Source organism: Gymnoscopelus microlampas (assembly GCF_963454915.1).
Source record: "Gymnoscopelus microlampas genome assembly, chromosome: 3".
NCBI classification, from domain to species: domain Eukaryota; kingdom Metazoa; phylum Chordata; class Actinopteri; order Myctophiformes; family Myctophidae; genus Gymnoscopelus; species Gymnoscopelus microlampas.
In genome coordinates, this window is record NC_139940.1 from 30,313,117 (window position 1) to 30,329,131 (window position 16,015).

General features: G+C 40.1%; 1 protein-coding gene across 1 annotated transcript; it reads left to right on the forward strand.

Moving 5' to 3' along the window:
- Positions 1-5,798: 5,798 nt before the first annotated feature.
- Positions 5,799-13,682, forward strand: LOC311042754 (transcription factor E2F3-like). Its single transcript, XM_084053735.1, has 8 exons — positions 5,799-6,302; positions 8,878-8,992; positions 9,601-9,731; positions 10,231-10,319; positions 10,531-10,689; positions 11,296-11,410; positions 11,794-11,935; positions 13,281-13,682. Exons 1-8 carry the CDS (start codon positions 6,024-6,026, stop codon positions 13,631-13,633), a joined length of 1,383 nt encoding a protein of 460 aa, XP_083909861.1. The 5' UTR covers positions 5,799-6,023; the 3' UTR covers positions 13,634-13,682.
- The last annotated feature ends 2,333 nt before the right edge of the window (positions 13,683-16,015 follow it).

Sequence of the window (16,015 nt, forward strand, 5' to 3'; positions counted from 1 at the left end):
AAGTTATTATTTACTCGCGACCCATAACAATGTGTTCGTGACCCACAAATGGGTCCTGACCCACTATTTGGGAAACAGTGATCTAGACTAGGCTACAGTGTGCTTCCTAGCAACATCACTAACTGTTAGATGTTCTCTGAAAGATTCACTGAGGATACATGTTGGACGAAGAAGAAAATGATAAACAATATTGTAAATAAGATATTCATCCTTGTGACAATTTAAAGTAGCCTATGCACCAAATAGATTCTACAATTCTCTAATCACTAGTGGAAGAACACAATAACATTATAATAACAAAATATATTCCCTCATTTGGTGTTCTGATGGTGGTGTGGTGGAGAGTGCCGTCTAACATGTAAGTCCACATTTTCCCAAACAGGTGTTCCATTGGGTTGAGATCTGGTGACTGATATAGCATATGATTCACATAATTTTAATCATTACAAGCCATCAAACTGTTCCATGACACATCATGTTGGATGGGGCATTGTCATTCTAGACAAGACCACTCCCATCAGGAAAGAAATGTTTCATCATAAAGGTGAACAATCACATAACTGCATTGATTTGCAGTGACCTTTCCCAATGGGGAGAAGTTAACTCAAACCATGCCCGGGAAATGCAGCCCTCACTGTAGGGGTCAACCATTCAGGCCTACAGCATTAATTTCTCTTCCTGTGGACCACTCACCACACATGCACTTGCCACTTATGGAGAATATGGTGAAGGGTGCCCCACATCTCTGTAGACCAGTGCCATGTTTGTTTCTCCTATGTAACATTGGACTGTTCTAGCTGACAGTCTGATCACAGCCTGCAGACATTCTCAGTTACCCAAGGACGAGTTGTTCTTCAGTTTTTCTTACATATATATAGGTCTACCGCACTATTGCATCACAGTCATCAATCGTCATTCATCAGTGTGTGTTTTCGACCACAATTTCTGACCCTATTAACTGATCTCTTTCTCATAGATTGAAATGCAGATGTAACTTTAGTAAGTACTCCTGAAACACTTTGAAACACTTTGAGCAGTCTTTGTGACTGAAGCTCCTGCCACCTATGGCCCAATAATTAACCCTCTTTCTTCAGTTACTGTAGATCTTATTCTCTTTCCATCTCGATCCAAATCTGGGTCAACTGGTCCTGCTCAATATTCATGCATGCCACAGAGAGCACGATAAGATGTTATTAATTGCATCATGCAGTCCACTTGTATGGAGTACAAAACACTGATGTTGACCAACAAAGCAACCAAGGTATGGCACCCCCATATATTAAAAGTCTGATCCAACCCTGCAACCCCTCCCGGTCACTCAGATCAGCTATCACAGGCCAACCCTATCGCCAGAGGAAACATTGTCATTGAACGTTTCTCCAGAAACTTCAATGACAACGTTTCTAGACCACAAAAACGTTACATTTTTAGGTACATAAAAAAAAAAGCGTTGCATTTCAACGCTTAGGTTTATGGTTAGGGTTAGGGTTTAGAGTTAGGGTTAGGGTTAGGACTAGGGTTAAGGTTAGGTCTCCCCATTGCAGTTGGAACTGCTCACTGCCACCTTTCCGCCATAATCTGAAGACTTCACCTCTTAGAGTTTCTATCACGCCTAGTCCTAGACTCTGACAGAATCATTCTGGCTGCCGATATGAATATCCACGTGGATGTTGCAACCGATAGCCTCAGTAAAGCGTTTATTACATTAATTGAGTCAATTGGTTTCTCTCAGTGTGTAGATAAACCTACTCACAAGTTCAACCATACCCTCGACCTTGTTTTGGTCTATGGTATTGAAATTGAACATCTCATAGTCTTCCCATATAATGAGAACCTCTCCGACCACTATTTAATAACTTTTGATTTTACATTAATTGATTACTCACCATTGGACAAAAATGTATTTGGTAGAAATATATCTGATAGTGCTGTGGGCAAATTTAAGGAAGCAATACCATCAGCTATCAACTCAGTATATTCCAATACAATTGAAGATCTTTATACCTATAGCCCCTCTCAGGTCGACCACTTTGTTGATAATGTCACAGGCTCCCTTCAGACAACGCTTGACTCTGTTGCTCCTTTAAGAAAGAGGGTAATAAAGCAACAGAGGCTAGCCCCATGGTATAACTCTGGAACTAAAAATCTCAAGCGAACGTCACGTAAGCTTGAAAGGATATGGCGTTCAACCAAACAGAAAGAATCCTGTATAGCCTGGCAGAACAGCCTTAAAATATATAGGAAGGCTCTCTGCAATGCCAGAGCCACCTATTATTCCTCTCTAATAGAGGAAAACAAAAACAACCATAGGTTCCTTTTTGACACTCTAGCCAAATTGACAAAAAGTCATGACTCTACTGATCCGCGTATTCCTATATCCCTTAACAGCAATGATTTCATGATTTTTTTCAATGGTAAAATCAATACTATCAGAGATAGTATTGATAACCTACTACTCTCAGCCCCTACCGGACCGCCCTCCGACGTAATATCCTCAGAAGTGACTGTACGACACAGTGTATATTTGGACAGTTTCTCCCCGGTCGAGCTCTCCGAATTCACTTTAATGATCACATCTTCCAAACCAACGACCTGTCTCTTGGATCCAGTCCCAACTAAATTGCTTAAAGAGGCCCTGACCCCGGTTGGTGCACCCCTACTCGATATGATCAATATGTCTCTGGTGACGGGCTACGTACCACAGTCCTTTAAGGTAGCTGTCATCAAACCCCTCCTCAAGAAGCCTACTCTCGACTCAGGCATTTTGGCTAACTATAGACCTATATCGAACCTCCCATTTCTCTCTAAAATCCTTGAGAAAGCAGTCGCCAAGCAGTTATGTGATTTTTTACATAACAACAAGCTATTTGACCTAGCATCCTATAGTTTTTGATATTATACTGTTTAGACTGATTCTAGGTTCTTGGTTTTCTAGATTACTGAGGTACTACACTGTCTCTATGCATTCGATGTACGGTATGTGTTTACCTTGCTTACTGTAAGTCGCTCTGGATAAAGTGTGTCTGCCTAAATTGTAGTTGTAAATTGTACTCAGTCTCATGAGTATCATTCTGTAATAAAGCATCTTAATCTCCTTACTACACACAGGGTATTTTTGGATCTGACAGTCTGCAATAACTTGTTATACTGCAGCTTCTACTGGGGGTCATAGAGGTCATAGTGGATATCTGTCAAATGTGTTGCATACTGGTGTGCATGTACAGTAGTCACTGATACATGCAATGTGGAGAACACAAGGAAAGTTAGGAAGGGTCTTCTTTCTGAGATGTAGTAGTAATAGTTTATTTCGGTCTTTAGCCATGTACAAATATGACACTTCATACAACAAAACAAACACAAATAAAAACAGTACAAAACAGATAGATAGAAAAGGTGTAGGCTGAAGCCTTAGCTTATAGTGCCTATCCTTCTTACTTTAAATAAGCTATATAAAACAGAACAAACTATTGCTGAATCATAATCATTAGAAACAAAAGACAATATTTCTTAAATATTACATATCATTTTATATCTATTATATTAAGATTTTATATTTAATTACCATATTCATTTATACAATGTATTACATTTACAAATAGAGCTACACATTTTTAAATCATTTTCACAGCTATTCCACATTTGTATCGCTTTTGCAGATACACATTGCTTTTTAATATTTGTTCTGGCCCTAGTTATTTTAAGCATATTTGTTCCCCTCAACCAATACCGGCTCTCTTCAGCTTCAAACTGTGACTGTAAGATTTAAAGGAACCATGGAGTAACTTATCAGTAACATGAAACCAAAACCAATGGGAGCTATGAATTCAAGCAGTAGAATGTACTAGCTAAAATTCATGTAATATGCTGGTATGTCTTAATAACATATTATGAATAGAATCAGAATCATTGTATCTACATATTTACTAGCTCTGGTCCACGGTGTTAGAAGGAGCTCTCCTTAATTCCTTCTAATGCTATATGGACCAGAGCTACATATTTACACATAGCATATCCATCCAAAGTACATGAGATTTAGAAACAAGGTACATGAGCATAGCAGCTGGTATTTGTTCCTAGACATTGGTGCAAAAAGAGTATCAGTGCATGTGCATGAGATTAAGATGCAGAGTATCGGCAAGTGTCAAATTCAACCATATAGTCCTCAAAAGGTTGCTTTACTGGTATAATCCACAGGTAGGTCCATGAGGAAAGCAAAAGTACAAGGCCAGTTTATCATTTATATTACACTTATTGTATATTGTCAATAATCCTAGTTAGATCGAATTGCCATGATAATTCAGACTATTGATACCGTCCTGTCTTGTCGATTTTCCAGTTGAATAAGGACACTGGCTTGTAAAGGCAACTCATATACTTGTATTGCTCATAGCATTGATGATATTTTTGTATAGCATTGTATGTCTTTATATGTCTTGATGAATTGAATGCAAGGACCACAATGGAAACAAGCCCTCGGGGCTTTTTGTGTTATCTTTTTAGCATTATTGTATAACTGTACCTCTTTACTTTGTGCAAACTGTTAATACATTATTCAACCAATCAATCAATTAAAGGCAACACATACCCCCAAGCTTGGGGTCTTATTGACTGCTTGTGTTTATTGCTGTATACAATTATGTTGCAAGGATGGATTGTTGGATTGATGGGTTGTTTTTCAACCCTAGAATCCCTATTCTGAGGGGAACATTAGCCGAAAATGTCAGCAAAGATGTTTGGTAAAAAGGGAAAAAAGAGCACATCAAGTACAGAAGCTGACTAAGTATTGAGGGTTTCAGTGGTTAAATGTCTGAAATAAACAAAAAAAAACATTAATTCACACAACACTGATAGTCTATGAGGCTATCTATGAAATATATGAATAGATTTAATCTACAACACCATTGTATACAATATGTAGTGGGGGGTCCCTGCTTCATCTCTCTCTCAGCTAAGGGGCCTGAAAAACGTTGAAGACCCCTGGTTTATTTAATTCAAGCATTGGCCCATGATAATAGCTTGGTTTTCAGGCCGACTGAACTTGAAGCAGCAGACAGCTTTGTGTGTTTGTGTCTCAGCCTTGGGCAAGTGCTCCACCTGCCGCCCTATCAGAAACATGCAAGCAGTGTTGCCAGATTTCGTGAGAGAAATAAGCAACCATATCTATGAAAACAAGCCCATAAGAAGCGACTAGGCCACATGAGCACTTTAAACCTGTACACACATGGGCTATTTGAAAATAGCCAATCTACAAGCTCACAACGCGTCATGATGCGACACGCTGTGAGCTTGTAGATCTGCTATGTTCAAAGAAACCTTGGGAAAAATGAACAAATGTGGAATAGTTTAACAACACAAATCTGGTACACGAGTCCCTGGCACAAAATATTTTCAGTCCACAGACAAATACATATTAATTTGGGGGGTCCTTGACTTGAAAACAATGGTTTAAGCAACATTTAGAAACACGCCCAAATAAGGAACTACACTTTAGAAACAAGTAAAAAAAAAACGCAACCACCACAATTTACCGGAATAACAAGCGCAAAGTAGCTTATAATAAGCGGACATGGCAACACTGGACGTTGCCTGTTTACAACTGCCCAATGAACACGTGGCGGGGCGAACGCAACACTCGGATTGGCCCATTTCGCCCTCAATGTGGGCGTGGGCATTATTCAGAGCGAACCAATGACACACATCATGTGAATTTCGTTCGAATATTTCCCGGGAAATCCGAGTTTCGCGGGAGGGCTCTTGAGCGCGTAAACCGTATCCCTCCATTCATCGGTCCGCTTCCTGAAGCCATTTCTGGACGCGAGAGCCGAGAGTCGGGCTACTTTTTAATCCGTCGCATCTGCCCAAATGCACCATCTTATCACGAAATACTTTGTAAACATCGATACATCAGACTCTCATCTGTACTTTGGTCCGAGTATTTTTTAATTTGTCCTCGCGGATTAGCACTCAAACGAGCTCGAAAAGTACAGAGACAAAAGAGGGGTATACCCCGAACCTGACCAAAGATGAGAAGAGGGATCTCCTCGCCTCCGGATAAAGTGATTTTAGCGGTGGTCGGGGGGTCTCCTCTGGACAACAATTTAATATTAACAAACCTCTCGGATCGCTTAAACCCGGGTCTATCCAACGCCACTTGTTTTCAGATCATAACCAGCGCAGCAGCACCTTCTAACATTATTACACAAACATCTATTAGCGAGCCTCAGATAAACAACATTTACTCGACTCCACAGCAAGCGGCATCAAACGGAGCAGGACAACGACCCGCTTTAGGACGACCTCCGGTAATAAAACCCACCGCCTCGCTTTAATAACTCATGTTGGAGCAACAAACACACTTAGCTTAGATTGTTAGCTTGGCTAGCCTAGCCGAGCTTGTTGTTTCGGCAGCTAGCTACTTAGCAAGTCCCATTGGTAACCTGAAGGCTCGCCCCAAAACACGTACGCCCCCAGCGGTTCCTGTATTCTTGTATTTGTTTCAGTGAGGATAAGGTGAGAAATAAGTTTTGGTTTGGCATAGCTTTACTGAGGTTAAGTTTAGGAATAAGGTTAGGGTTAGGCATAGTTTACTGAGGTTAGGTTTAGGAATAAGGTTAGGTTTAGGCACAGTTTACTGAGGTAACGGTTAGGAATAAGGTTAGATGTAGATATAGTTTACTGTGGTTACGTTTATGGAATACCACTTGACGACCGTTCCGAGGGCGCCGCATTTGCCCGGGGCGACTGTGTTTAGGGGCGAGCGTTTTTGGTATTCGTCCCTTTACTAGACTCGTTTCAAAGGGGGCTCAAAACTAGCGACGTTGCTAACTAGCCCAAGTTATCGAAGTATGGGCTGGTTAGTGGGCATGCTAAGTAACGTAGTATTATGTAGATCTTTGCATTTTAAAGAAAGCACACGTTGTCCCTGTCAAGGCATGCTATGCTAACTTATAATGTGCTTTGAGCCTCGCTTCTTCAACCCTCGAAAACAGCTGAACATGTTGGTGAGAGATTACTAGCAGTGGCCTAGTGGCTGCTGGTGTCTTGGTTTTGGGGGAAGGGATATGTTGGTGTGGTGGTTGAATTACTACATCGGTCGATGTTTTTTGCACGCTTAACATCACACAACTTGCAAAATATTAAGTCCATAAACATTTAATTGCACGTATCGGTTTGCGGAGGTACTTTGTTTTTTTCCCCCTCTTCTAGACGTGTGTGAAGATGCAAGCCAACTTGGATGGCACTTGAAACCATGAGCTAGCTTTCAGAGCTAGTAGTAGCAGCAACATTGATTGTTGGAGAAGGACTTTGTTGGCCTTGACCCTAATCCTGCAGCATTAGAGATGTAAACCATATATCTGTGTTTGATTGCAAAGTGAAACTGGGGTTTATTGCTGCCACTGTGGTTAGTGCACACATGCCACATTTCCTGTACTTTATGTGCAGACTACACCATTCTCACAGAACAGTTGAACGTCAACATTTAATCTGTACCAACTATTCGATTACTATTTATTGTATCCCATATCAGGCTACATCTTAATCTGAGGTAATAAATAGCCAGTGAGTAAGTACACTTAACATGATGTTGTAAAATGGCTGACAGTTTGACTGTAAACAGAGGACATTTTATTCCTACATAGACATGAGCAAGATCAAGTCTGGAAAATGTAGAAATCTGTATAATACTTGATAGCCTGAACATGTTTTCTCTCCAGAATATTCTACAGCCAAGACAATATAGCACTGCTAGACACATGTACTTGGTAAAGGTGAACAGACCGAACATATAGTCTGACTCTAATTGATACAGTATACATTTTGGACATCTGTTGTATACTTATGAACAAAATGGTTCAATATTTACAGATGAAATGGATGAAAACACATATTTTAGGAGTTATAGCCGTAGTGGATTAATCACTAATGTAGCATTGTGCAGATATGCCCTATATAATGGCACTGTATGTTCTAACTTAATATCTCATGCTGATTAAATGTAAAATGTTGATCCATTCTACAGTACAGACAATAAAGCAGAGATGCAAAAGGTGAACATAATCTACAATGGGTTTCATGTTGTACAAGATTTTCAACATGGATAAATTGTGATACACATGACATTACACACCAGTTGGCGCAAGTAACCTCTTGCCTTGTGGATTTTGTAGGAAGGGACATGTAGAGGAAATGACTTATGGGTTATATACTGTGCACTTAAATAGTAAGGCAATCCTCTGTCCACATGTAGGTCACAGCTTTGCATCTGGTGGGCCTCCATATGACAGCTCTGTTTTAAAGAGCCACAGTCTCAAAGCTAAAAAACTATTTCATTTAGTTACCAGAATTAACATTAAGAGCCATGAGCCACATGATTCTCCCTCATGATGGTTTGAACAATAACTCGAAAACCTCATGGGTGTGAGTCTCTTTTCTTTCAGCCATGTTGCCTTCTCTGGAGAAGCCATTTAAGAGGAACCCACAGCCAATGCTTCCGGGTCTTCTACTTTTTTTACTACTGTTTTTGAATCACCTTTGAATAAAATTGCATATCTTCTCAGTTAAAGATATAATCTGCACCATTGCTTAACTGCACCACACTTTAATAAGAATTGCATATAGAAACTGTCAAATGAAAATTGAGGCAGGACTTGTTTTTGGACTAAAAAGGAAAAAACTACAAGCTATAACTTAAAGCATGTAACTGGGTGGAATTTCAGCTTTATTATGATATAAAACAGAGGACAAATACGGAACGGATGATGTTACATACATTACATTAAACTGGACTGAAGACGCTACAATTTTTTTGTGTCAACCATGAGGGCATACTTATGTACTGTTAGTGGTCAGGCACTTACTATTTTCATTTTTATGCAGGCAAAAAGGCGTTTGGCATTGGATGATTCAGATCAATACCAGCCAGAGCCAAGCAGGACTGCAAGAGGCAGAGCAGCATCTGGAGCCAACGGAACACGGTTAAAAAACCCTAAAAGTAAGACACGGAGGACTAATTATTCTTTCATGAGATGAGTGCAATTCTTTTTAGGTTTCTTGGACACTATTAAAACTCAATCTCGCAATCTATTTCCTTGCTTTTGTCACATTTTTGTCATACTTCACCTTTTGGTAATGTCATGTCTGTAAGAACTACATGGTTCTTACAGACATCTGGTTCTTACAGATTCTTACTTGTTGCCCTTGGTTCTCAAAGTGGGGTCCTTGAGGTGATACCAGGGGGTCCCCACTCCCCAGCACAATTTGTTAATAAAGCGTCACACTCATTTTAACCCCTTTATCCATATTTCATACTTTGGCCATTCAAAAATAGCAGATTTACAAGCTTGTAGATCTGCTATTTTTGAAAAATCTTGAAAAAATCTTTAAATCCTTTTTTTTTAAGGTGAACATTTTTAACAAATCTTTACTTATCGGGTTCCCTGGCACAACATATTTTCAGGTGGGGGTCCGCGACCACATACATATCAATTTGGGGGTCCTTGGCACAAAAAAGTTTGAGAACCACTGCCTTACAGTCTGGCTGCATGTGCATATTACATGCTATTAATTGGTTTGAATACTCTCTCTCTTGCTGTGCTATAGCTCCAAAATCTCCAACAGAGAAGACGAGGTATGACACATCCCTGGGGCTGCTTACGAAGAAGTTTGTGGAGCTGTTAGGCCAGTCTACTGATGGTGTTCTGGACCTCAACCTGGCTGCTGAAACCTTACAGGTCAGTGTTTTATATCCAAATGGTGTTAAAAGTCACACACCAAATACTGGCAGATGGGAAGATGGTTAGGGAGGCTCTGTGGTAGCTGAGTTTTGTACCTTAGATGCCAGGTACCAAGAACTGGCACTGAAAACTTAACATTGGCTAAAGACAATCGTTCATATTATCTGTGGTAGTTCTTACATGAAAGTGTTAATAATCATGTATCAGTGATATTGTGTAATTAATAACTAGTTACTATGTATTTACCCGAGTATTAACCAAGTGAAGTAAACACGAGACCTGGCCTCTATTTGGTTTGGGTTTAATGATGGTTTTGTTTTGTGATGGCATGGAAAACATTCATAATACACAGGTGATTGTGACTGATTTTGTTTCTTACGGTTGATTTACACTGAGCTGAAGAAGTTGACATGTTGAGTTTCAAACGAATGGGAGATGCATAGTAAGCATTGTTAATAAAAGGTCAGGTGATAATAAATGTATCTGTTACTTTTAGGTCCAGAAAAGACGACTCTATGACATCACTAATGTACTAGAGGGAATTCACCTTATCAAGAAGAAATCAAAGAACAATATCCAATGGATGTAAGTTGCATGTCTCTTTTCTCTCCCCATTATACTGTACCTTTTTTTAAAACCAAGTTTGAGCCAGTTTTGTCTTGACTTGGGCTAATTGGAATTAAATATTGCTCTAACTCAGAAGGACCTCTGGCTATATTTTGGACCTGGCCTGTCTTTGGCACTGTGCCCTAGATCTCACACCACACCACACTCACCCGCCATCTCTCTCTCCTAGGGGCCATAGCCTAGCAGAGGTAGAGGGGGCTCTTGGCCAGAGACAGAGACTGACTGCAGAAGTGTCCGCCTTGGAAGAAGAGGAGCTCAGGCTTGAACAACTCATTCAGAGATGTTCCCTGGATGTACGACACATGAGCGAGATGCCAAACAACCAGAAATATCCTTTTGTTGGTTAGCAGAAAAGTTGACATTTACTGTAAACTACCTTAACACCCACAGCAAACAACTAGACACACTGTATTATCTCGGCTGGATTTGGTTTAGGATTTACATGCTCTTAAATAATAGCTGAACACTACCATTTATAGTTTCAGTAAACACTAATTTAAAATAATTGCTGGTAGAAAAACATTTTCATGTTTCAGATATTATGTAAGGACTAACTAAGAACTGTCTGGAGGTAAACATTGCCACATACCTCTGGTATGTGTTGATTTGTAAGCATCCACTATGGCACTACATTTTGCACATCATGCTTTGAGTTCTAAAATATGCTAAGGTAATAAGGTAATAACACCATGCAGATGTTTTCATGTAGACCCAGGCATAATTAGATCACTTCTTAATTAAATAAAGATCTATCTCTAATATAGAATCATTGTAAATGTATTAAGGCTCCACAATTATGTCCACTATAATGGTAATTCTGATTATTTTGGAACACTGTTAGAACAATTTCAGTTACTATCTGTTTGTTTTACTTGCTGTTAGGATTACATAAGTCAACGACTCTTGTTATTTCTTTGACTGCCCTTCCCTCCACGTATGCCTATGTAACATATCAGGACATCAGGCAGCTGGCACATCTCAGAGACAAGACTGTCATATTGGTCAAAGCCCCCACAGATACCAAGCTAGAAGTACCAGACCCTGAAGAGGTATTTAACACACACACAAAAACAGTATTGACCGTAACATCGCATATCTTGGATGTTGGTAAAATGTTAACATATGCAGTATGGATGTTAACAACACAGGTTTTGTCAGTTGGTGTGTATGAGGCACTGTAAGTCCATCCATCTGTAAGAGCTACATAGGCCGTGTGATAATTCTTACTCATCATGTCTGTTCATGAAGTTAGAATTAATTTGTTATAATTAATTACAGCATTACATAAGTATCGGTGAGGGGACATTACAGTGCAGCCCAAGTACTACAATTATGCTGAAATCCTACATCCTCCAGCTGCAATGCTTTAGTTATAGACAGTTTGCCCTGTCTGAATCTGTTTACCGTTGCTTAATGACCTCTCCCTTTCCAGAGTCTGTCCATTCATCTGACCAGTACTAAAGGTCCCATAGACGTCCTACTGTGTTCAGATGAGGAGAATGACCCCAAGAGTCCAGTTAAAAATGCCAATGTGGACGTCAACGGGAATACCCCATTCCTCAAAGTCCTTCAAGGTTTGCTTCAGTTTTTTTGTGTGTCCTTATATCAGAAAGACATTATCACATGGGCAGTTTTCTAAATGGAATATTTGGAATAGAACATTTGTTCTATTTGTTCTACATACAAGTGTATGTAAGAGGGTAGGCTAGGCTCAGTGTAGCCTGACAGCGTGTCGTGGGTTCGAGTCCCGATCCCGACGGCCTTTGCTGCATGTCACTCCTCACCTCTCTGTCCCCATTTCTTGTCAGCCTAGTGTCCTGTCAATAAAGGCATACAAAGTGTATTTAAGAGACCCAATTTGACAGCTTTCTTCAAACAATGTTATTTCAAACAAAACATCAATTGCTTTGGCTGTAGGTGATCAGTGCAGCTGGGGGAGGTGCTTTGAGCACCACAAACTAAATAACTACATTGTATTGAGGAGGTGATGGCTGAAATCTCCATACTATGGCAAATCTGTGGGTAAGAGGAAAAATGGCCCTTTTTAATAATAATAACGTCCACAAACCTGGGATTTTTTTTAATGTAACCTGGTTTTAACCAATCTGTATGGTAGAGTATGATAATATACTGTATAACTAGAGTTTCTGCAGTGGCTTTAGATGGTCTCCCTACTCTTTAATAGAGTAATAGAGAAACTTCAACTCTGGTGACGTGTAGAACACCTACTTAATGATGATGTCAATAAAGTTATTTGAAGCAGACAGCGCACCGGATTGGATACTAGATGCGTTGCCATCTTTATTGTAGTTTGGACAGCATTGCTATTTCCTCTTTCTGGTGGGAGAGACAACAGTCATAACATTTTGCAAGTCTTTCCAGGTATGTGTGACATACAAGCAACAAAAACAAAAGTTCATCCTAGAGTTAATTTTAGGAATAAACTCAAATTTAAGATGAGTAGCCAAGTTTGTTTTTAACCCATTCAAACCAGGAACGCATCTGTGTTACCACTTCATCCATATTTTATACTTAAGCTATTCAAAAATAGCAGATATACAATCTCATAGTGCAGCACTATTTTTGAAAAATCTAAAAAATCTTTGCAAATCTTAAAAATCATATAGTCTTTAACAACATTTTTAACTCAAATCTTGCTTCTAGGGGTCCCTGGAACAAAAATATTTTGAGATGGGGGTCGGTGGCCAAATACATGTAATTTTGGAGGTCCTTGACAAAGTTTGAGAACCACTGATATAGTAACATACGTTTCTTTCAGAAAACTGTTAGGATTTAGAAGACATTTTGTAGAATCGGCCTTAGGTCTTAATGGGTTAAATAGTGTTTGCACTACATGTGTGATTGCCTACTTTGTGAACACACTTTGAGTGGCTCCGTCTCCTTTTTGTCTTTCTACAGAATCCTCCAACTCCACAACCACTGCTGCCGGCCACTCTCTTGCTCCACCTCCACCCTCTGCTGTCTCTGCTGTCTCTGCTGTCTCTGCTGTCTCAGCTGTCTCAGTCACCACCCTTTCCCCTCTAACCTCCCCGTTCTCCAGTCTCCTCCAGCAAACCGAAGATCAGATCCCGTCAGCTGGGGGGGCTCTGGGAAGCTCTCTTGGGCCCTTCTTAAACCTGGGACCCCCACTCCTGGACCAGGACGACTACCTCTTGGGCCTGGGAGACGACCAAGGGATCAGCGATTTGTTTGATGCCTATGACTTTGATAAGATGCCTTCTCTTGGCCTGGATGACCTCCTGTGTAGCTAGTGATGGCTAATGTTAATGATGGGAGCGGTGAGTCGTTGAGTACGGGAGGGACGGTTGCAAAAAAGGAAAAACAAATGAAAAAACTGCCGGCGACTTGTTCGACACCTGCGGCTTGCTTGCCTAAGATGTCAAGCCCCAGGTTGGATGACCTGCATACCTAACCTTATGGGGACATAACTGAGGCCTTGTTTTCTCTCATGGAGTGGTTAAGTCAAGTCTCATTTACTCATACAGTGAGTCAGTGACAGTTGAAAATCTCAAATTTGAAAGAGATAAATGATTTCATACAGACAGGTCAGTTGGAGGAAACGTCCAGTTCTCCCAGTCTTGATCTTTGCTATGCCTGCTAGCGTAGTGATAGACAAAAAGTGATTTGACAAAAAAAAGCGCAAGATATGGCATCTTGTTCTCTTGATGCTGTGCGAGAGGGGTGACGCTGAAAGTGCATGTGTCCAGTCATATTCTTGAGTTTAGGAAGGGGAGCCATCTTTCTGTTTGAAATGAGGTACATATGACCATACAGAGAGCGAGGAAGAGATATCGTCTCAGGGAGACTAAGAGGTTCTTGTGAACCTTCACTCTTCTCATTCCTCTGGCCCCATTTGGATGACTGAAGGCTCGTACGGCTGACTATTGTCATTTTGTGGGTTGTGTAGGATTTAGCAAGAGCTGTGCAAATAGAAAGAAATCACAGAATGCAGCTGAAGTACCCGACATAGGAGGATCACAAATTTGATGTTGCGTCATGAATTGAGACGTTTGTGTGTATGCCATCTGTATGGTATGTAGTGTGTAGTGTGCAGTATGAGTGGTTGGTCTGCCCTCTGTATCTGTGGCTGCTCAACTAGTATGAGTTTACATGTTGGATGCCCTCATACCTGGGGTTGTGTTCATGAAGTCCCAAACAAGCATACTCTGCAGTAGTATATGACCTGTTGTGGTCGTGAAAGTAGATGTACTGCTTTGGAGCAGTACTTGAACCAATTTAAGGGAAAATTTATGGAACTGATAAGAGTATTTATATGCTTCAGAGCAAGTGGGACGGTATACTCTTGGCTGTTTCTCTCCTTAAATCCCCGGAATATAATATCTTATGTATGCCATGTTTATAAAATATGAGGACCAACATTGTAGTTTTGAGTGGCAATCATCTTTGCACAATTACTTTTGCCAGTTGTGTCAAAGTCTATAACTCCCTCAGTCACGTTAATATTAATTTGTGAAATCATTAAGACATTGTCGTTTTCACATAGTCGGGCTGTTTAATGAAAGGAGCAGTTGGTCTTGATATTTTTTACACAGTGTACAATGATGTGTGAGTGTTGGAAGATGATGATAAGCCTTTTGCACACCATCCTTGATTTTATCTGTAAAAGCCATCACATCTGGATCATGTAACAGGAAAAACTGTGCAACCTGGTCACAAACCGACTCTTCTATTCGTAGTTATAAATTGTGAATATACACAGCATGTTCCTCAGTTTTAGTTTAACTCATAAAAATGGACAGGACCATGATACACTCTTAAGAGTTAAAGTAATACTCAGGACTTTGCTTTGTAGTCCCAGAAACAACTCTTTCATGCTGCTTTATATCAATCCTGTTTCTATCAACAGAATCTGCCTTATGAGAAATGGCCCTAACAATGTTCATGTTTGGCTGAATGCTATTGCATTTGCTATATTTTGTCCTGTGTGGTTGAGGCATTTGAGTTCTGTGAGCTGTGTTTTACTCTGTGATTCTGATTGTGTGATTCACTGTGGGTGCAGGCCAGGCAGGGCCACGAGTTTTTAAGCAATTAACATAATTAAGTGATAAATTGTTATTGGTTTTAATATTGTAGGCATAACTTAGCCGCAAGCAACTCTTACATGCTATTTTTAATATCTGGCATCTAGAGTTGCAATACCAGCCCTTGACAGAGCCCACACATCCAAACAGAAAAGTCAGATCTGATTATATTAAACAACGTTAAACTCACCAACATTGCAGCTATACAGAAAGCTTGGATTATCCTCTTTGTATCTGCCAAGTTTTTGTTTCATAAAAATCCACCATATACATATTATGAGCCACTAAATGTTGGAGTTTGGATGTGCTCGTTGGAAATCACTCAACGGTTCTGCATACTACCTGTTTCGAAATTGCACATAATACAGGAGGCAGCAGGACGTTGCGTTATTGAGCGTGTCCAAACTCCAACATTGAGAAAAATAATCACCTGCATGGAATTTATTGACAGAAAGTAGCTCATAACATGTCTACGGTGGATTTTTATGAAACAAGAACTTGGCAGATACAAAGTGGATAATCCACGCTTTCCGTACAGCTGTAATGTTGGTGAGTTTAATGTTGTTTAATACAATCAGATCTGACTTTTCT

Excerpts from the sequence above, each read along its gene's own strand:
- LOC311042754 (XM_084053735.1), top strand. The coding sequence starts at position 6,024 with ATGAGAAGAGGGATCTCCTCGCCTCCGGATAAAGTGATTTTAGCGGTG. Across the intron at positions 9,732-10,230 it reads TGGCTGCTGAAACCTTACAG|GTCCAGAAAAGACGACTCTA; the intron begins GTCAGTGTTTTA and ends TGTTACTTTTAG. Across the intron at positions 10,320-10,530 it reads AAGAACAATATCCAATGGAT|GGGCCATAGCCTAGCAGAGG; the intron begins GTAAGTTGCATG and ends TCTCTCTCCTAG.